Source organism: Tyto alba, unplaced genomic scaffold, assembly GCF_018691265.1.
Source record: "Tyto alba isolate M040663 unplaced genomic scaffold, T.alba_DEE_v4.0 Super-Scaffold_27, whole genome shotgun sequence".
NCBI lineage: Eukaryota > Metazoa > Chordata > Aves > Strigiformes > Tytonidae > Tyto > Tyto alba.
The window spans coordinates 2,363,330-2,382,049 of NW_024881301.1; the positions used below are offsets into that span (position 1 = coordinate 2,363,330).

The 18,720-nt window shown below is 37.2% G+C and overlaps 1 protein-coding gene across 1 annotated transcript in view; it reads left to right on the plus strand.

Moving 5' to 3' along the window:
* Positions 1-18,720, plus strand: part of PRKDC (protein kinase, DNA-activated, catalytic subunit) — an 86,690-nt gene that overhangs the window by 39,099 nt on the left and 28,871 nt on the right. Inside the window, exons 43-62 of the mRNA XM_042797855.1 lie at positions 453-621; positions 1,174-1,239; positions 1,668-1,740; positions 1,961-2,109; positions 3,311-3,448; positions 3,648-3,767; positions 4,682-4,825; positions 5,039-5,190; positions 5,849-5,980; positions 6,415-6,526; positions 7,965-8,089; positions 8,183-8,332; positions 8,754-8,927; positions 9,832-9,930; positions 10,609-10,819; positions 11,413-11,602; positions 11,978-12,193; positions 13,482-13,594; positions 15,551-15,682; positions 16,699-16,878. Coding sequence (XP_042653789.1) covers positions 453-621; positions 1,174-1,239; positions 1,668-1,740; positions 1,961-2,109; positions 3,311-3,448; positions 3,648-3,767; positions 4,682-4,825; positions 5,039-5,190; positions 5,849-5,980; positions 6,415-6,526; positions 7,965-8,089; positions 8,183-8,332; positions 8,754-8,927; positions 9,832-9,930; positions 10,609-10,819; positions 11,413-11,602; positions 11,978-12,193; positions 13,482-13,594; positions 15,551-15,682; positions 16,699-16,878 — 2,845 coding nt within the window. The remainder of the gene's footprint in view (positions 1-452; positions 622-1,173; positions 1,240-1,667; positions 1,741-1,960; positions 2,110-3,310; positions 3,449-3,647; positions 3,768-4,681; positions 4,826-5,038; positions 5,191-5,848; positions 5,981-6,414; positions 6,527-7,964; positions 8,090-8,182; positions 8,333-8,753; positions 8,928-9,831; positions 9,931-10,608; positions 10,820-11,412; positions 11,603-11,977; positions 12,194-13,481; positions 13,595-15,550; positions 15,683-16,698; positions 16,879-18,720) is intronic.

An 18,720-nucleotide genomic window follows, 5' to 3' on the forward strand; every position in this document is an offset into this window, starting at 1 on the left:
TTTCTTGGCTATGATGTGCAGACGATCTATAAAAGTCTGTGGGCAAAAGATCAATAAAAATCGCATCTAAACTGGTTTTCTTTGGCTGATCTATAGTTTAACATGCCTGTCCATTCATAATTTCTTGGGAAAGGACTATGAGAGACATTTATGCATGCGTTGAAACATATCTCTGTTTTATCTGGAAATGGCCTATCATTGTATTCCTGACATTAAGGACTGCTGTGTAAATACTTGGGGAAGTTGGCTTTGTCATTGCTGAATGGTTCCATTTTAGCGCAGTATACCTGCAGGGAACTTGAACAAATCTGAGGTGGTTTAATCCGATATTGCCATAATAATAAACATCTCTTGAAATTGTGTTGATTCACTGGTCTCTGATTGGGGCCTTTCCTGTTGTTCTTTAAAAAAAGACTTCTGATGGTGTTTTTTTTGCCTGTTTGTATTTTAAGGTCATGTTATGATGCATTTACAGAAAACATGGCAGGAGAGAGTCAGCTGTTGGAGAAGAGGAGGCAGTATCACTGTGCAGCATATAATTGTGCTATTGCTCTTATCAGTTGTGTCTTCACTGAAAGTAAATTTTATCAAGGCTTTCTTTTTTCAGAAAAATCAGAAAAGGTGAGAAGCTGTTGTTGCTGTTAGAAGGCTTCCAGAGCATGAGACGCAAAGTGATTTTACCTGATTGTAATAAATCAAAGAATCAAACCTGAATGACATGCAATTCCATTAACAAACTACCCAGTGAGACAATATAAGGAGTCATAGCTGACTTTCTTATACTCTCCATGCAATATGATTGCTGATGAAGGTTTTACTGTTTGTTTAGGAATGGGTAAAGTAGTGATACATTTACCCTATTTTTCCTCCACTAGATCAATTTTCTGAACTATGAGAAAACCCCTCTATTGTTTAAGTTACCCATTGCTTGGAATATACTTGAATAAGAGATGCCCTCTTTACAGAGCACACTGTCTGTGCTGTGAATTCTTGAGTAGTTGAATATCAAAATTTTCTTAACAGTATTGATCTAGAAGAGAAGACATGCTGTATGTCTTATACTGTACATTGATCTGCTGTTTTTTTTTAAGAAAAAATAAAATACATTCAGAGCAGTTGTTATCATGTGCAGCATTATAATTTTGGTATTTCCAAACATACTTTGGTTTGCAGAACTTGCTGATTTTTGAAAATTTGATAGACCTGAAGCGTCAGTATATGTTTCCTGTAGAAATTGAGGTGAGTGGAATTTCTGGGCTTTAGTATTCCTAAGTAAAAAATGAGCATGGCTTTAGCAATGTAGTCACTCTAGGCCGGGTCTCACATACAGAGAAAGAGGATTCTGTAGGGAAGAAAAAAATACAGTGTTCCTCCAATATTTTAAAATACGTTTCTCTGAGAGAAATCCAGATTTGAAATTAATAATACACCTGCAGTGCACGTAACTCTAATACACTTTTTAGCACATTTGCTCTGGTAATGAACAGCTGTAGGAATAAGTAATTTAACTGTTGTTCTGTATCATTAATTATAATCATTTACAACATGGGATTTCTGTTCATGTTAAATGTTTTTGATTTTTTTTTTTTATAAATAAATAATTGTAAATAAACTGTAAATTAAAAAGAAACAACACTAATTTTCAAACTTTATTGCTTGCTGTTTAGGTGCCCCTGGAAAGGAAGAAGCGGTACATTGCTATTAGAAAGGAGGCCAGGGATGCAGGGAATAGCAGTCAGGGTATGAAAGTTATTTATAACTGAAAAAAATGCCTTCTTACTTTTCGTAAGGTGTTGACTGATGTGTTGCTAATTGGCTTCTACGTTAGCCAGATCAAACAAAAGCATTCAATGTACTTTATCTAACAGCCAGTTCCCACCCACCCTCAAGTTTTAGTGGCCAGTAAAGGCTTGTTTCTTGTAATTACCTTGATTAATGGTATACTCTTTTTCCTGTTTAGATGAACCCAAGTATTTAGCTTCTGCATCATACATGATGGATAGCAGTTTGAGTGAGGAAATGAGTCAGTTTGATTTTTCTACCGGAGTCCAAGGTTTCTCTTACAGCTCCCAAGATGTTACAGCTAGCAATGCTCGTTTTAGGAGAAAGGTAATTTAATGACTTACGTGCTGGGAGGGAAAAAAGTTTTATGTTTTCTAGCAATTGCATACGTTTATTGCAGTTGAGAAGGAGGAATTTCTAGTCTTGTATGTTTGTTCTACTTGACTGAGAATAGATTCCTCTGGAAGATGAGGGAGGGGATGGGACTTAAGCTGTGTTGTGTTGGTCATTTTTCTTCTTCCCTCTATTCACTGGCTACCGCTGCAGAAAAATAATGCCCTACTTGGGTTTCTAAAGTTTAATAATGTGAGTGAAGTCCAGCCTGAGTTGTGAAGAGGTGACTTGTGACTTTGTGTGCACTAAGGAGTATCCTGTGGTGGTTGTGTTTTGCTGTTAGGCACCTGGTTTCCTTGTGTTTTGGTCTTTGAAGGCACTTGACCAAGTTGGTTGTATCAAATGCATGGAATAAATGATCAAACACTTTGTTACTTTTGTATCTCTGTTGTGGCATCTTGTATTTTAACTCTTGCTCTTGGAAGAACGTCATTTAATATCTTTCAAGATGTTGTGTTCCTTCTGCAATCAAGAGGTATCTCATCAATGGTAATACTGAAAGGATAGACGTTTGTTGTAAAACAGAAAGCTCGTGAAAGTATCATAGACACTGAAGATTAAGTCTGTCAGAATAACAGTTAACACTGGTAAAAATGTTTCTATGTTTTGGAGCAAGGAGGTAGGTGGTTTAGCTGCAGTGAGGTTAACCGGAAATGTATTTTCTATCTGCTTTGTGTTGTAATGTTGTAATTTCTAACTATAAACAATTTTCTTTTGTTATTTACTTTGTGTAGCAAAAGAGAAAGCTGCTGTGGTTGCTAGTCAGTGTGAAACAGCACATCCATAAAAATGGGGCTTTCCTCCTGGGGAAGGTGTTAACACACTTGGCTAAGAAATGAAACAATTTCTGTGAGTTTCAGTTAACTCTGCCTGCTTCCAGCAGTTGCCACACCTGTCCTGGTAGGTAGTACAGTCAGAGTAAAATGAAGTTGACATCCATTGGCACAGAAAGTAAAACATGTGTACGGATGGTACATATAGTTGGGAAGTGTCATTTTGAACAAAACATTTAATGTATTTCGTGTTGCACACACTGAGCGTATGTGTAGTCAGATCTGTAAGCACAGGTGACTCGTGGCATTATGATTTAAAAGAAAATAGTGCTGTGATTATCATAGTAAGACTTTTTTTTCAGGAGCCCACAGAATACATGGTTTTAAATGATGAGATGGAACTGGAAATGGACGAACTCAACCAACATGAATGTATGGCATCTATGACCACTCTGATTAAACATATGCAGAGGATCCAGATCACACCCAAAGTGGAGGAGGCCAGTATTAACACAAAAGTTGGCATTTTTTTCACTAATTATACCAGGAAAAGGGAGTCATGAATGAATCCCTTCATTTATTACTTTCCTTGGCTATATTATGATGAGACTTACGTGGCTCAAGCTGGGAGCTCTTTGGCGCGGTAAGCCTGCTTGGTCCAAGAAGTGAGTTAATTTTTGCTAATCTTTTCAATTTTAGGGTACAGCTCCAGGAGATCTTCCTCTTTGGATGAAATTTCTGCATGGCAAATTAGGAAACCCATCAGTACCACTAAACATTCGCCTCTTCATAGCAAAGCTTATTGTTAATACTGAGGATGTAAGTAATTTTTGTCATATTTTTTTCTGTTGATATAACAGGTTGTATTATAATATCAGCTGTTTAACTCTTGCAGGGTAAAGTATTTCATCAGTTGAGTAGTTTGCCATGATTAAAGGGAGCGCATTCATAGCCCAAAATTCCAGATAGTGCCAGTATTTTGAATGTAATATAAATACTTTTTCTCCCAAACTCTGTAAGTAGAGGGGTGTCCACAATATGTGCCTTCTGTAAACTATAAGTAACTGATTCATTGGTACTTGTGAAGAGGTACGGCTGATTATGCTTGCCATCTTTGTGGGAGCAAATATAACGTCTTTTTAATGGTCATGTGTGAGTCTTATGGAACCCTTTGAGCTAAATGTTGCAGAAAAAATAGTAAAATAGCATAACATGCCTTTGCCTGGGAAGAAATGTTTTCTGACTCTCATTCTTGGGTAAGACATTCTCATCCTATTTCATACAGTGATTTTAAAGTATAATGTTTCTGTCTGAAATATTCCAAATGCAAAATATGAAAAGGCTGAATTTCAGAATTCAAGAAGTTTCATACACACTTAATGCAACTTTCTTATTAAAGCTGTCCGAAATGGAAGGGAATGTGAATGGCATACTCTTTCAAACCTTTTAGGGACTCAGGTTTTCTGAGTGAGAGCCATATTATGTGGGCCCTGTTGAAATAATTGACTTTATGTGAATACTTGTTTAATGGTTTCTAAGCAGAAGTGAGGAATGTAGTTATGGATACTTCTTATTTGAAAGTTATTGTAAAATTTTTGTGGTAGTTGCTTCAGAGGTTAAGCAAAGTGATAAGAGGATGATTTATCAGTCTTGCCTGTAATGATTACTGAACAACAGGTTATTGAATAGTTGGATGATTTGTACTTGATCACTGATTCTCCTTTTTCCTCTAGGTTTTCCGACCTTATGCAAAGCAGTGGCTTGGTCCGTTGCTGCAGCTTGTTGTTTCTGGGAATAATGGAGGTGAAGGGATTCATTACATGGTAGTGGAGATAGTAGTTACTATCCTTTCCTGGACAAGTGTAACTACTCCCAAAGTAAGGAAATGTGAAATTCATTTTTATTATTATTGTGACTATTTGGTAAGGAATGAGTAAGTTTGTTGTTATGCACTTCCGATCATTTTCTACATCAGTCCACTGTTTCTTTTAGATATGAATTCAAAAATAGCTTATTTACTTGCTTTCATAAAAAAATATATGTCTTCATGTTGGAGTCACTATGGGTTTTTTTGCTCCTATTCGTTGTAGGGGAATATTAAGGATGAGATTTTAGCTAACAGATTGATTGAATTCTTGATGAAGAATGCCTTTCACCAAAAACGAGCTGTGTTCAGACACAATCTGGAAATCATAAAGACAGTTATAGAGTGTTGGAAGAACTGTCTCTCCATACCTTACAGGTAAGCATTTAGACAGTTGCTTTCTTTTATCAATACTTCCAGAATCTAAGTGAACGTTATCAAAGGAGATGAAAAGGTAAATTCAGCTGCAATAGTAAACTTTTGTCCCTGGAGTTGACAAGAGAACTTCAGATCTGAACTCTCCAAAGGTTGTAACTTAATTTGCAAAACAACAAGGGGGGAGGTAGGGAAAAATGAGGATTACAGCAGCAACAACAAAGGCAGGAATAATTGCTGAAAGGACATTTAATTTGAAATTCTGGGTATTATCACTGAATATTGGTGCTCTCTTAGTAAGACTTCTCAGATCTGCTGTGCTCCTGAACTTGTTGCAGAGTATTTGTGTGGGCATACAATCTTTTGGGTTTTTTTGTTCTTGTTTGGTTGGTTGTTTTTTTGTGTTTTGGTTTTGTTTTGTTTTGTTGGGTTTTTTTTCCTTCCAAAGACCACTTCATTGAAGCTACATACTTCTTTATGAATATGTGCTTTCTACTGGTTTTAGTAGGAGTGTTACATGCATATATACATGCTTGCTGCTGGTTTTGGTGGGGTTGTAAGTGTATATATGTCTTGTATATACACAGAGAGGAAGTGATTTATGGTGTGCCTCTTTTGGGTTTTTCATGTGTATTATTACTTTTATGTTTTTATTCAACAGTTTAATATTTGAAAAGTTTTCTAGTGGAGACCCTGATACAAAGGACAATTCAGTGGGAATTCAGCTGCTGGGAATTGTTCTTGCTAACAATTTACCTCCTTTTGACCCAAAGTGTGAAATAGATCGTGTCAGGTGAGAAATGCAGCTTTTTGGAAAATTATTTTGATAAAAGTTTAAGACGAAGAGAGCAAGTCTATCTTGTCAGCATGAAATATGGGAGCTGGATTGGAATCATTTGTCCCATCATCCCTTTGCTATTCTCTGCCAGATGTAATGATTTTCTAGCTGCAAACTACAGACAACATTTATTTGGGGAAATATCTAGAAGGGTGTAAGCTTTTATACAGTGGGTCCCAGCGTTGCAGTTTCATGGGAATTGAGAGAGTCATGAATTGCCAAAGCAGGGATTTGAGACACTTCGGGTGGAAAATCCATGTTATGCTGCATTCAGCTTTTCTAAAAGTAGTCGCTGTTCCCCTAGGTAGCTCAGGTGAGGTTTTTTTTGTTTCAGTTTAAAATTGGATGCTGGAATAGTGGCTTACCAGCAGGTCTGCCTTTTGTGTTAGGTATTTTCAGGCTTTGACCAGCAACATGGGCTTATTAAAGTATAAAGAAGTTTATGCAGCTGCAGCTGAAGTGCTGGGACTTGCTCTTCAATACATTGCTGAGAGAGAAAATGTAAGTCAACTGTATTGTGTGTTTGACCATTCCTGTCTCAATTCTGTGTGCATCTTTTACGTGACTACTCAATTCAGCTCCAAAAATAAATGTATTTAAAACTCAACAGTTTTTGTCTAACTGATTTAACTCAAGACGAAAAGAATTTGAGAACAGACAAAGTTCAGATTTTTTGTCCTGCTGTTTTGGAGCTGACAGTGAATGGTCTTTTTCTGGGCCTTTGTTCAGCTTTCAACAACCAGCAAAACTGGCAAGGTACATTCAAAGTTGTGGGTTTTTTAAATGATAAAAAAAAAAATGCAAGTTGGGAGGCTTGGGACTACCTTTTGAACGTCTGTATCTGAGGATGTTTAACTTGCAAGCTTTGATGTAGAATTTAAAGTTATTATATTTCATTCTGATTCCAGTTATTTTCTTAGTAGTGAGTAACGTGAATGCAAAACTGTTACTTACCAAATCCTACAGTACTAGAATTAGGAGATAGTACTTGATGATCATAGAAATTAGTTTGAGACAGATGCCAGAAGTATTTCTTTACACAACAGCTAGTGAACTTCTGGAATTTGTTGCCAGAAGAGGTTCTAGGTGTAAGTAGCATCAGCAGTTTCAAAGACAAATTAGTCAAATTCATGCACAAAAAAAAAAAAAATGCATGAACAGATTCTAAAAACAATAGACAACAACGTGCATCCTAAGATCCCTAATCTAATGACAGATGGATGTTGGGTTGTATGAGAAAAAAGGACAAAATGCAGCCGGGTTCATGCTCCCTCTAAATACCGTTCTGTGACTGCTATTGGAGACAAAGATACAAAGATGCTGGCTAGGTGAATTATTAGTCTGACATCATAGGTTATCTCTGCTGTTCTTACTTCATTCCCCACTTAATTGTGTTCTGGTTGTTCTTTCACAGTTTGTAGATCATATTTCATAAACTGAATTTCTACAGTCTTCACTTTCACAGTCTTCCAGGTTTCATTATAAGTAGTTTTTTTAATAAATAAGCAAAGATGCTGCAAATATTTTATCCTATACAAGACTTACTTCTTTGACGTTAAGTGAAGGTTGCTAATTATTTTTCACCCTTTCACTAAAAATATTAAATTTTTTTACATTCATTAATTGGAAATCTGCCATACTGAATGAGAAGCTACTTATTATATGAGCATACTAAGCAACTTGCATTTCAAAATTAAGGTGTTGGTTCCAAACCAATCAAAGGAAGCTCACAGATGTATTATTTAAGCAGGCAATCATGTGCTTCAGCCTGGCATAGCTGTACAGCAGCCATGAAGCACCATAAATGTCGAGATGAGGCAGGTGGATCTTAACTAGTGAAATGCACTAGAATCAGACAGTACAGCAGCAGAACTGTGTGTCATTAAGGTGGTTATCAGTTTCATGGCTATACTTCTCTTACTGTCTTTCTAATTCTCAGGTACTTGAAGATCCAGTTTATGATTGTGTCATAAGACAATTAAAACACCATCAGAACACCCAACAGGATAAGTTTATTCAGTGCTTGAATAAAGTTGTTAAGAATTTTCCACCTCTTGCTGATAGGTATGTCATGATTCACATGGTATGTTCATTGTAGATCTAGAGGAATAATAGAAAGTAACTTCCTTTTCTTTGTCGGCTTCTGGTTGCGTTAAGGTTTGTGAACGCAGTGTTCTTTTTGATACCCAAACTTCATGGTGTGATGAAAACCTACTGTCTGGAAATAATAATGTACCGGGCGGAAGAAATACCTGATCTCCACTTGCAGTTAAAGAGTAAAGATTTTATCCAGATCATGAATCATAGGTGAGTGGTCGTGTGATTACAAATGTGGATACGTAGTCTAAATGTCTTGATAACATTTTCTGTGCTGTCCATAATATTTTACATTCAGAAGAATTTATAATTCATGTTGACTTTTTGGTCACTGCTCTCATAATTTGAGCTAATGGAATCAGGAAGTTAAGTATTAAGATGGTTAGCTTACTGTGAAAAACAAAGAAAAATCCCTAAATAATGTTAAAGTGAAACACCACTGGAATGTGCATTTTTGTAGTATGTATTAGTTTAGTTTTATTCTTACTCTTAGGTTGAACTCAGATATATTTACCTAAATATATGCAAAACCAAATATTGCTAAAACCTAAACAGCACCAGAAGATCAGTGTGTAGTGGTAAAGAGAAAAGCAATGTAACTATTTCCCCCCGCCCCTTCTCTTCTTTTTAGGGATGACGAAAGGCAAAGGGTTTGTTTGGATATAGTGTACAAGATGCTGTCTAAACTAAAACCACTAGAACTTAAAGAACTTCTTCCTGGAGTGACAGGGTTCATTTCTCACCCTTCTGTAATATGTCGACAGCGCATGTATGATATTCTGATGTGGATTTACGATAATTACAGGTGTGTATTCACTGCAGATACTGTCTTCCAGTGGTTTGTCACAGGCAGAGCGAAAGTGCTTGTCAACACTCTCTTCCAAGTTCCTCAGCACGGGATTTTTCCAGTTCTCAGAAGAGTAGAGCCTGTGGTTTGTCTGAGTAGCTCTGGCCTTTGGTGACAATTTTATCACTTCCACTAAGACACAAAGACTTAGACCTGAACTTTAGCCCAGAACTAGGATGTTGCATCACCACAGCATGATGGCATAAGAGATCTTAGCTCTGGGGCTCCCACTTCTTTTTTTCCTGTTGCTGGAATTTGTAACTAGTAAGAATTGTACGTTAGGGAAATTTGCTTGTAAGTATAAAGGTGTATTAAGGCACTTTGGCTTGATCTGGATCCCTTCAATCTGGTAGTATAAATATGTTCTTTCGGTTTGATCCCTTAGAGTAGCGAACAGGCTCACTTTGACAAGCAGGTTGCTGTTGAATTGTCTAACTTAGTTGGGTTCTATTATGTGCTTTTTCCCAAGATAACATAGCCATTTGAATGAATAATTATTGTGAAGACAAAGTACAGGCAATTTTTATGCCAGTGTCACTAGGGAAAAGCTAATTCTCTGCTTTTTTCTCAGTTTTAACCTTGCAAACTCAGAATTACTTCTGTTTGGCCTTTGTAATAAATACCTAGCATGTATTACTTAGCTTTCTGATTTTTTTTTTTTTTTTTTTTCAAGTAGTGGAGGGACATGACATTTTTGGCAATGAAGATCTCATGTTACAAAAAAAAAAATGCGGTGTTGTCATGCCAATTTGAGATTTTTACGAGAAGGGCATCTTCCTCCTTTTCTCCCACCATCTTCATCCTCTTATTTTACTGTGAATTGTTTGAGATAAGTTAATAGACGTTTTTCTCCTACCATCAGTGATCCAGAAAGCCAAGCAGATGACGATTCTCAGGAAATACTCAAACTGGCAAAAGAAATGCTGCTTCAAGGATTAATTGATGAGAATGCTGAACTGCAGTGAGTAAACAGTGTTGTGGTGACTGTCTGAAGTAATAAATACCTGAATTGCTCATTCTTTCTTTATAACAGAAGAGTTGATCCTTAGAGGGTTTTTTTAAGTATTTTAATATAAAAGAGTAACAGTGAGATAACATTATTTCTTTTTCTTCCAATAAGTTAATTTATAAAATTGTGTACCATACTGCTACACCAAATTGAAGTGAAGCACAGAGCTTTTGAACAACTTCTAAGTTGTTTCAGTATGGTAGACCTCATTCCACACTAATGTTCTAGAGTTTTTGAGCAACAAGAAGGCCCTCACCGTACACAAACAAACAACAATAGATTAAATGTTGGAGGATGTTGGATTTTCAAAATTTTTTTGGTGAAGCAAAAGATAAAATAGATCTCTGTGCTTATCTACCCGTAGCACTTCTCAAGAGGAAAACAATTCAATAAATTTTTTCAGAGTAAACCTTTAACATCAGTCAGATGGCATAGAGCGTGGTAGATGAATGAGGAATTTGGTGTATTTCAATGGAAGATCCATGGCATGAAAGGGTTAGCTGAAGGCTCTGTAATCTTATTGTGTTTGTTGGGTGTTTTTTTGTTTTTTTTTTAAACTTGACTTTTTTGATAGTGTTGTGTTCTGTGTTTGCAGATAACAAAGAATAACTGTATTCTTTGCCTTTGCAGATTAATTGTTAGGAATTTTTGGAGTGATGAGACAAGGTTACCCACAAATATTCTTGATCGCATGTTGTCATTGTTAAATTCTTTATATTCCACCAAGATTGAAACACAGTATTTGAGTCTAATCACAAATTTTCTGCTTGAAATGACTAGCAAGAGCCCGGATTATTCCAGAAAAATATTTGAGCATCCACTGTCTGAATGCAAATTTCAGGTGAATTGTTATGTGTTATCCTGTGTATAACCACATGACAAATTCTGTTCCTTAATGTGGTTACCACTTGGGCAAGAGTGGCATAATGAAGGAGATTTTTTTGAAAGTGTATTTTCTACTCCATAGTTAACACAGCAATCATGGGTTATGCACAGTAGCAGAAGTTTGATGATTTAGTGGGGGGCAATTATTTTGCTTTCTTAAAAAAAAAAAAAAAAAGACTTAATTAAAATAATTGCATATACCAAGTATATCTGATGTGTAAAGTAGTGAAATACCTAAAAAAGATGGTAGTGGAGAGAAGCACCAGAAACTGGAGAAAAATTGTGAAGCAACAAGAGTACTGGTACAAGAACTGTAAATCAGTCCTCAGCCAACCAGTCCAAATTAGTGTGCTTTTTTTTGTTGAGCTATGGAGAACTTTTATGTGTTTGGTGGGGGGTTTTTTGTTGTTTTGGGTTTTTTTTTTTAATAGTCAAGTTCTTCCCCTGTATCTGGGATTATGCTTTAAATTCTGTACTTTAATTTCTGCTATCCTGTCTCTCGGAAGGTAGACAAAAAGTTTTTATTCTTATTAAAATCTGTTTTCACAGGACTTTGTAATTGATTCCAGCTGGCGTTATCAGAGTACTGTGCTCACACCTATGTTTGTGGAGACTCAGGCTTCTCAGAGTATCCACAGGAATTTATCACAGCAAAGATCCCTTTCTGCTTCTGGGTCAGTTGGTGGTCGAGTGAGGGCTACCCAACGGCAGTATGAATTTACACCAACCCAGCATGCCAGTAAGTCCAGACCAGTGTCTTCTGACAAAATTTCATTTTCTTCATTCCTGTTGCGTATTAATTTTTAATGTAAAAGTGTAAATGCGTTTAATATTTTGTTTTCAAGGGCTGGGGGGTTTTTTGCTTTTTTGGGTTGTTTTTTTTTTTTTTTGCATTATGAGAAAAGACATCCAGTCACATTTTCTTAGTCTCACATATCTTTTATGTTCTGCCTAATGTAAAAGAAGCTTGTTTCTTACATATCAGCTTGAAATTTGTTCTGCCCATAAACACTGAAAATAATATTTGGGGGGGAGTAAAATGACCTGCTTCGTAGGTGTTTTCATTTGGTTTATATGTGGATATGTTACAGGATTTTTACAATTTCTTTTACAGGTGGTAGAAGTTCTTTTAATTGGCTGACTGGAAGTAGCATTGACACACTGGCAGAGTATACAGTTCCTTCATCCTCTGAATCCTTGTCTTCATCCATGCTGTTGGTTAACAAAAGGAGTGAAAAATTTAAACAAGCAAGCTTTAAACCAGTGGGGCCAGATTTTGGGAAAAGAAGGTTGGGTTTGCCTGAAGATGAGGTAGACAGCAAAACTAAAGGTCTGTAAGCCTTGTGATGCAATTTCTATACAAATATTACATTTTTATAGACTGTTAATTATTTGGCTGACAGCCCATTATCTTTGAGACATTCTAATTAAGGTTCAACTTGAGAGATCTTGTTTCCAGGAGTGTGTGGTGATACATGAAGTGTGGCAAAAAGCTGGAATTGTGCTAGGAATTGCAAAACTGCATGTTGCTAGACAAAATAACTGACTGGGTAAGAAACCTGCCAGTGTGATCTTTGCATTCCTACCTCTCCACAAGATGATTGTAGCATGCATGTCAGACAGTTCTGTCCCTTCTGTTTTAAATTGAATTGCCTATCTCTGTAAGAAGAGATCTCTCTAAACTTACTTTTTTCCAAACCATTTCAGCTGGGCTGACATGTTCTACAACATAGTGCAAACTGTCGTTAGAATTACCTGCAATTTTCTGAGAATGCATCTTCATCCACCCAGTTGATAACTGAAAAATACTAGTACTGTTCTGGAATGGCTTAGGCTTCTGCTCCCCATTTCTTCCCCATTCACCGTTGCCTACCTCGTCATTAGAATTTTGACTGGAAGGATGAGTAGGAGTTCAGGCAGAGCACTGTAAAGATTGACCTTTTCAATACTTGAGAGGTGGTTCAGGGCAATTCTGAATGGACCATGCTCAACTACAGAAACAGAGAGGTCAGTCTACCTTTCAGTCAGTCCCTGATCTTCTAGCAGGAAAATACCAGTCAGAGGTGTGTGGTTTTGTTTGCTCACTCTTCTTTCCTAGGAAATGGACTGCAGTGAACAGTCTGAAAAGTGACCTTTTTCCATGCCTGCCCAGAGCAGTTGACTCAATGACAGTTCTGTGATAGTACCTTAAATATTATTATCCAGTCTTTGAATACATTTAACACCTCTTTTATGTAAGGAGCTCTATACTTTATGGAATATGGTGCAAATGTCATACTTGCCTTTGAGAGCTTGAAATAAATCTGTTTTATGGGGCAAATTTGTTCATTAATTTTAGTGCCTTTCCCAGTACAACAGTTTGACCCTTACACCTCATCCGTGTGCTTAAAGTTTTTAGATAAATGCTTATTACTTCTTCTCCTAAGAACAACTTCATTTGTTCTAATTTGCCATCTTGTTGAAAGGCCTTGTGTTGAGTTGTTGGATATGAAACTTAGGAGACTACCTGGCAAGGTAGTAAATACAAAGATGATGTTTGTTATTATATGATGCTCTTGCCTTAAATCTGAAGTTGCTTGAGAATGAAAAAGCTGTGGACATGATCATGTGTTCCCCAGATACAGAAGAACGAGCAGAAATTCTAAGACTGCGGAGACGTTTCCTGAAGGACCAAGAGAAACTCAGCCTGATTTATGCTAGAAAAGGTGTGGCTGAACAGAAAAGAGAAAAGGTTTGTCAATCCAAATAAGTTTAAAACCTAAGTCCCAATGCCATTTGTAGTCTTCTACTTAATATCTGGAAGTAACTTTGTGAAGAAAGGGTAGGTGTAAGATACTGGTTGCTACTTTAAGAGCTTTAGAAGGTTTTATTTGGAAATCATGCTATTTATGTCCTTAAAGTTAAATGGTGTTACTTGGATAATAACACTTCTAGTTTACCACGTCATTGTGTATGAAGTGCTTTTTTGTGACGGCAGTCCCTAACAGGTATGGGAAGCTCTTTATGGTTTTCATCCTGGAAACTAGGAGCCTTGAAGCTGCAGTACTCTGCAGAAGTAGTCGGAGAACATTATCCGGTGTCTGAAGGTGAACTCAAAAATGTGATACAGCTGATGGACTAACCAGAACTGTTACATAATTTTAACATGAAGGAATGTCAATAATAATGATAATTTGCTGAGTGTCTACCAAGGCCAGAAACTTATGACTATGTGGGTTTCCTGGTTGTGTTACGTACTTAAAATAAGTTTAAACATTTTTAATCTCTGTAACAAATTTTTAGAGGTTCACATTACTAAAAATAACATACGTTATCGTCCAAAAATGATAGTTGTTAGACCAAGAGCAAAGGAGCCCAGGATTTAGAGCTACCGGTTTGAGAGACTCTTGTAATTATTTGCAGATGCAGAATACTGCATTAACAGAACTTATGTCGGGAAGAGCCACAAAAATACCAGTTTTATCCAATTTGTATTTACTTGCAGGCTAATTTCCTCTTGCCCTGCAGGAGAGAACCTGCAAATGCATGCTGTATGACAGTCCAAAATACAACCAACAAAAACCCCTGTGATATTCCACAATAAAAGACTAGAGGAGACTATGAATGCTGTCAGGACCCCTTAAACTTCTCAAGAGATTTGCTGCACATAAACACACATGGAACTCAGTGGTTTGCGTTAATGCTATACCTGATGGGACAAAACAGGAAAAAGTAGATCCTGAGCAAGAAAGCATTTGGAAATTAGGAAAGACCAAATTTCTACTAGCGTATTTCTCTTGAAACTTTTTTGTGAATCATCCCTTTGAAGTTGTGTAGAAGAAAAATGGGCTTAAACAGCAAAGTTGCAAAGGGTTTGCAGAAGAGAAAAAAAAATCTTCAAGCTTTCTTCTGTTTTCTGTTTCCATTCTACCAGTGTATATTCAGCCACTGTCTGCTGGTTTAACAGGTAGTGGCAGTAGTTAAAATTCCAGCCTCTAAACTTACTGCTGATTTCCTTATAGCGTCTCAGTGCTATGAAAAGGAAGAAAGGCAGAGGAAGAGATAGAGTTTGTCTATATCTGGTAGTAACTCTTGTTCAATTCAAATGTATTTCTTCCAGCTTCAGCGAAAGTAAGGGCAGCTATTTAACAACTTGTAGTTTACAACAGTTTTATTATATTTTGGTTTAAGTTTTACTAGGAATCAGTTCTACTAGGTTCATCCTTTTTCCTTCCTCTCCCCATCCGACTGTGTGAAATAAAACACCAGCTTTAAGAACCTCATTTTACACTACACTTGGGCCAGGCTGAGAACCATCGTGTTATGGACTGCTGTGGCTCAGCTGGGAGGCAGTAACTTATTAAACCATAGCAGCTCACTGGCTGCCAGTCGTAATCACCCTTTTTAAAAGTGACTTAAATATTGTCTGTATGGAAGCAGGAACTACAAGGAGTTAATATTAAAAGTTAATGGCTGAAGTAAGTCTATGGACAAGACTTTGGAGCTTTTAATTGACTAAGATAATTTTGGGTTTAACCATATTACAGCTTTGGGTTTAACCATAATACAGAAAATGCCTTTGTTTAATAAGTGTGGTAAAAGTTTATAAAATGCTTCAGAAATGGTCTTGCTTATTTTGTCTTATTTAGATACAGCTCTTTAAGTAACTGGATTTTTTTTTTTTTTTAACACAAACAATGCGTTTTAGGAGATGAAATCTGAGCTGAAAATGAAGCAAGATGCCCAGGTTACTTTGTACAGAAGTTACCGAGTAGGAGACCTTCCTGACATCCAGATTGAATACTACAGTCTCATTGCCCCTCTGCAGGCCCTTGCCCAGGTCTGTCTGCTTTTCAAAGGTCATTTAAGCTTTCTGTTCTTGCAGGGAAAATTCTGGGTAGTTGGGCATCTGCTTTCAAAATTGATTTTTTTTGTTTTGTTGTCAACCACTGTGATACACATTTAAAGAGCTTGTTTTGAGAGAGTGTTTCTCCTACCCCTGGGCTGGTGTAGTGATGAGAGAAGATGCCTTGTAACTTGCCTCACCTGAGCAGTTGAGTTGAATGCTGAAGACCTGAGACATCAGCTGTTGTCCATTGTCTGTGGGTTCCTTTGCTCGAGAAACAGATGGTGATGGTCTTTACAGACACTATTGCAAAGAATATCTCACTAGACAGCAACTAAACAGCCATTTTTGTTCTTTTATATGGCTATAGGGGAGTTGCAAAAATACAAATGAAGTTATTGTGACTTAGGACTGGACTCAGACTACTCAGTAAAGTTGACCCAATATTCATTTTCCTGCCTGAGAGCGGTAGCAACTGTAGGCTGTCCCATGATAGACCAGGATGCATGGGATTGTTACACATACAAATGTGTATTTCTGGGTTGAAAAAATGCCTTTAAATCTCAGATGGAACAGTCTGTCTGTACAGTCTGTCTCTGTGTTAGCTGCCTCAATATTAGGTCCGGGTTTCCTCACACATTGATGTCTTCTGTTTTTTCCTGAAACCCTCTTTACTAGCAGTGGTTTCTGTAAGATGATATTGGGTGTCTGGTTCCTGTAGTGGGAATTACGAATATGTGAAAATTGTAAATTCTATCCTCTTCACCAACACTGGCCTGAAGCCTACATTGTCTTGAAGTTTCTTTATGTAGAAGAATTAAGATGGGATTTAAATGGGTAGTACAGTAATTCCTGGCATAGGTGTGATGCATGCCAGGCTAATTATTCCACTCCTAAAGTGTCCATGTAGGGATTAGGTACAGGGTGGGGTGTATCTCTTACTTCTATTTATTAGTTTATTGTGTCACAGCAAAACTCAGTGGCCTTACTGCTTTTGTTGTACTTTACAGAAAGATCCAATATTTGCCAAGCAGCTGTTCAGCAGTTTGTTTGGTGGAATTTTTCGTGAGGTAGAAAAATCTAAAACTCCTTCTGAGAAAAAAGCCATCATCCAGAAGCTGGTGAATGACTTCAATAATTTCCTGCATATGAGCCTGTCTTACTTTCCGCCATTCATTGCGTGCATCCAGGTAAATCCTGCTATGTGGCATAAAAGTAAGGGAATATAATGTCTTTGTCTGAATGTGTGATAAACCCAGTGGTAGTGAAGGTTAAATACTGTTACTGAAATTTAGACAGAGATGGAAAGAGAATTGTTAACCAAATTGATATTTCAAGGGACTCTTATTAAACGTGAACAAGGTAATTCACGCCTCTGTGGAAAACTTGAAAAATCAGTTTGGTTTCTGATCTTTAGAGTTTGAGTGATCTTTTAATGTTTTAATTGCATCAGTAACAAGAAGGGACTTGATTTGAAATGAAAGCCAGAAGAACAATTGAAAAGTTTGCATGGGTGTCCTGTGCTTATCTTCCTGTTCCTGGGAAGTGCTTACTGAGGAATACTTTGATGTCTTGAGGATATCGGTAGCTGTCAGACAGCTTGTTGTTACCATCTCTTATTTATTTTTTCAAATAAGTCCCCTGAAGTAGTTGTCGGGGGGGGGGGGGGGGGTTCAGTAATGAGGGAAGGACTCACTCTCACCAAAGGGTGAGTGGGTGCACCACAGCCATTTCACTGGAAAGGAAACACAAGCCTTTCTGCTATGAGAATATGCTGACCTGGAATAGATGGTGAACTCTTCATATTTTACCCCAGTTTTCAGAGAGATTTAAAAAACTTGTCCAAGCACCTGTTACATACTTACTGTCACTATATTTAATGTTTCTTGTCAACTGTGTTGATCTTAATGTAGTGTCAGGTTTGTAAGTATCAAAATAACTTTTTTTGAGTGATAGGTAACGGCTTCTTTCTGCTGTGGAAATTTCAATACTCTGTGACAGTAGATGTCTTTCATAATACAGGATAAATGTCTTGTTTGGACTAGCTTTTTAAACAGTGACAAACTTTGCTGCTTAATACTTGTATTTACACATCTGAAAAAACATAATTTCTTGTTTACTTTTTTCTGTGCAGCTGCATAAAAGGTCATATACTATGGGGATTTTTCTGGGCCGTCTTGATGTTTTTTGAGCCAGCATCTCACAATAGCTATCTGTTAATATTCCCTCTTGACATTACATTTGTTGGTTCTCTGTCTTGATATTATTCTTTGTGTCAAATCATGCCGTTTGTTAGACCCTATTAATAACATTGTGTTAGGCTACTTTTTTCCTGAATAGTCATAAATGAGAACTCAAAAAATAGATAAGATTAAATTAGTCTTACAGTAAGAGCGATAAGAGCATCTCATTGCCGTCCCCATTCGGTAACAAAAGAAGAGCAGCACGAAGGCAAGCCCCAGACTGTGTATTTGAGTGTCCTGTGTGAGAGGAAGTCTTTTGCTGAACAGAGAATAGAGTTCATATTGATCAGGAGAGAGGGCTGAGAGGCTGAGCGAGAGCACAGAGTGCTGAGGCTGTTGTTTGGCCCACAAAGGCTGTCCTGATGGCTTGGCCATTTGGAAATACAGCTTCTGACTCCTATATACCAACAGTAAAATAAATATTGGCTTGTTTGAGAAAGGCTTCCTACTTCACTGCTGTTTCCTTCTGGTTGTTTGACTTAGTCTCCTACAGGTTCAAGTCGCATCAGGAGAGTAACTTGGTAATAGAAAGAGACCATTTTGTCTGTAGTTATCATCTCAAAATTGGCTGTGAGACTCTGGGATTGGCTTTCAAGACAGATTAAAAACCAGCTGAAATACTAAGAAGTTAACCCCATGACAAAAGTTTACATAGACTCCATCTGGCCTCTGAGACTTGGAAGCCATATGTCCTAATCTTTGAATGTAAAATTAAAGCACAAATAAAGACAAAGCACACTGCATATGGAGCAAGGAACATTCCCTCTGCTTTCAGAAGATAACTCGTCA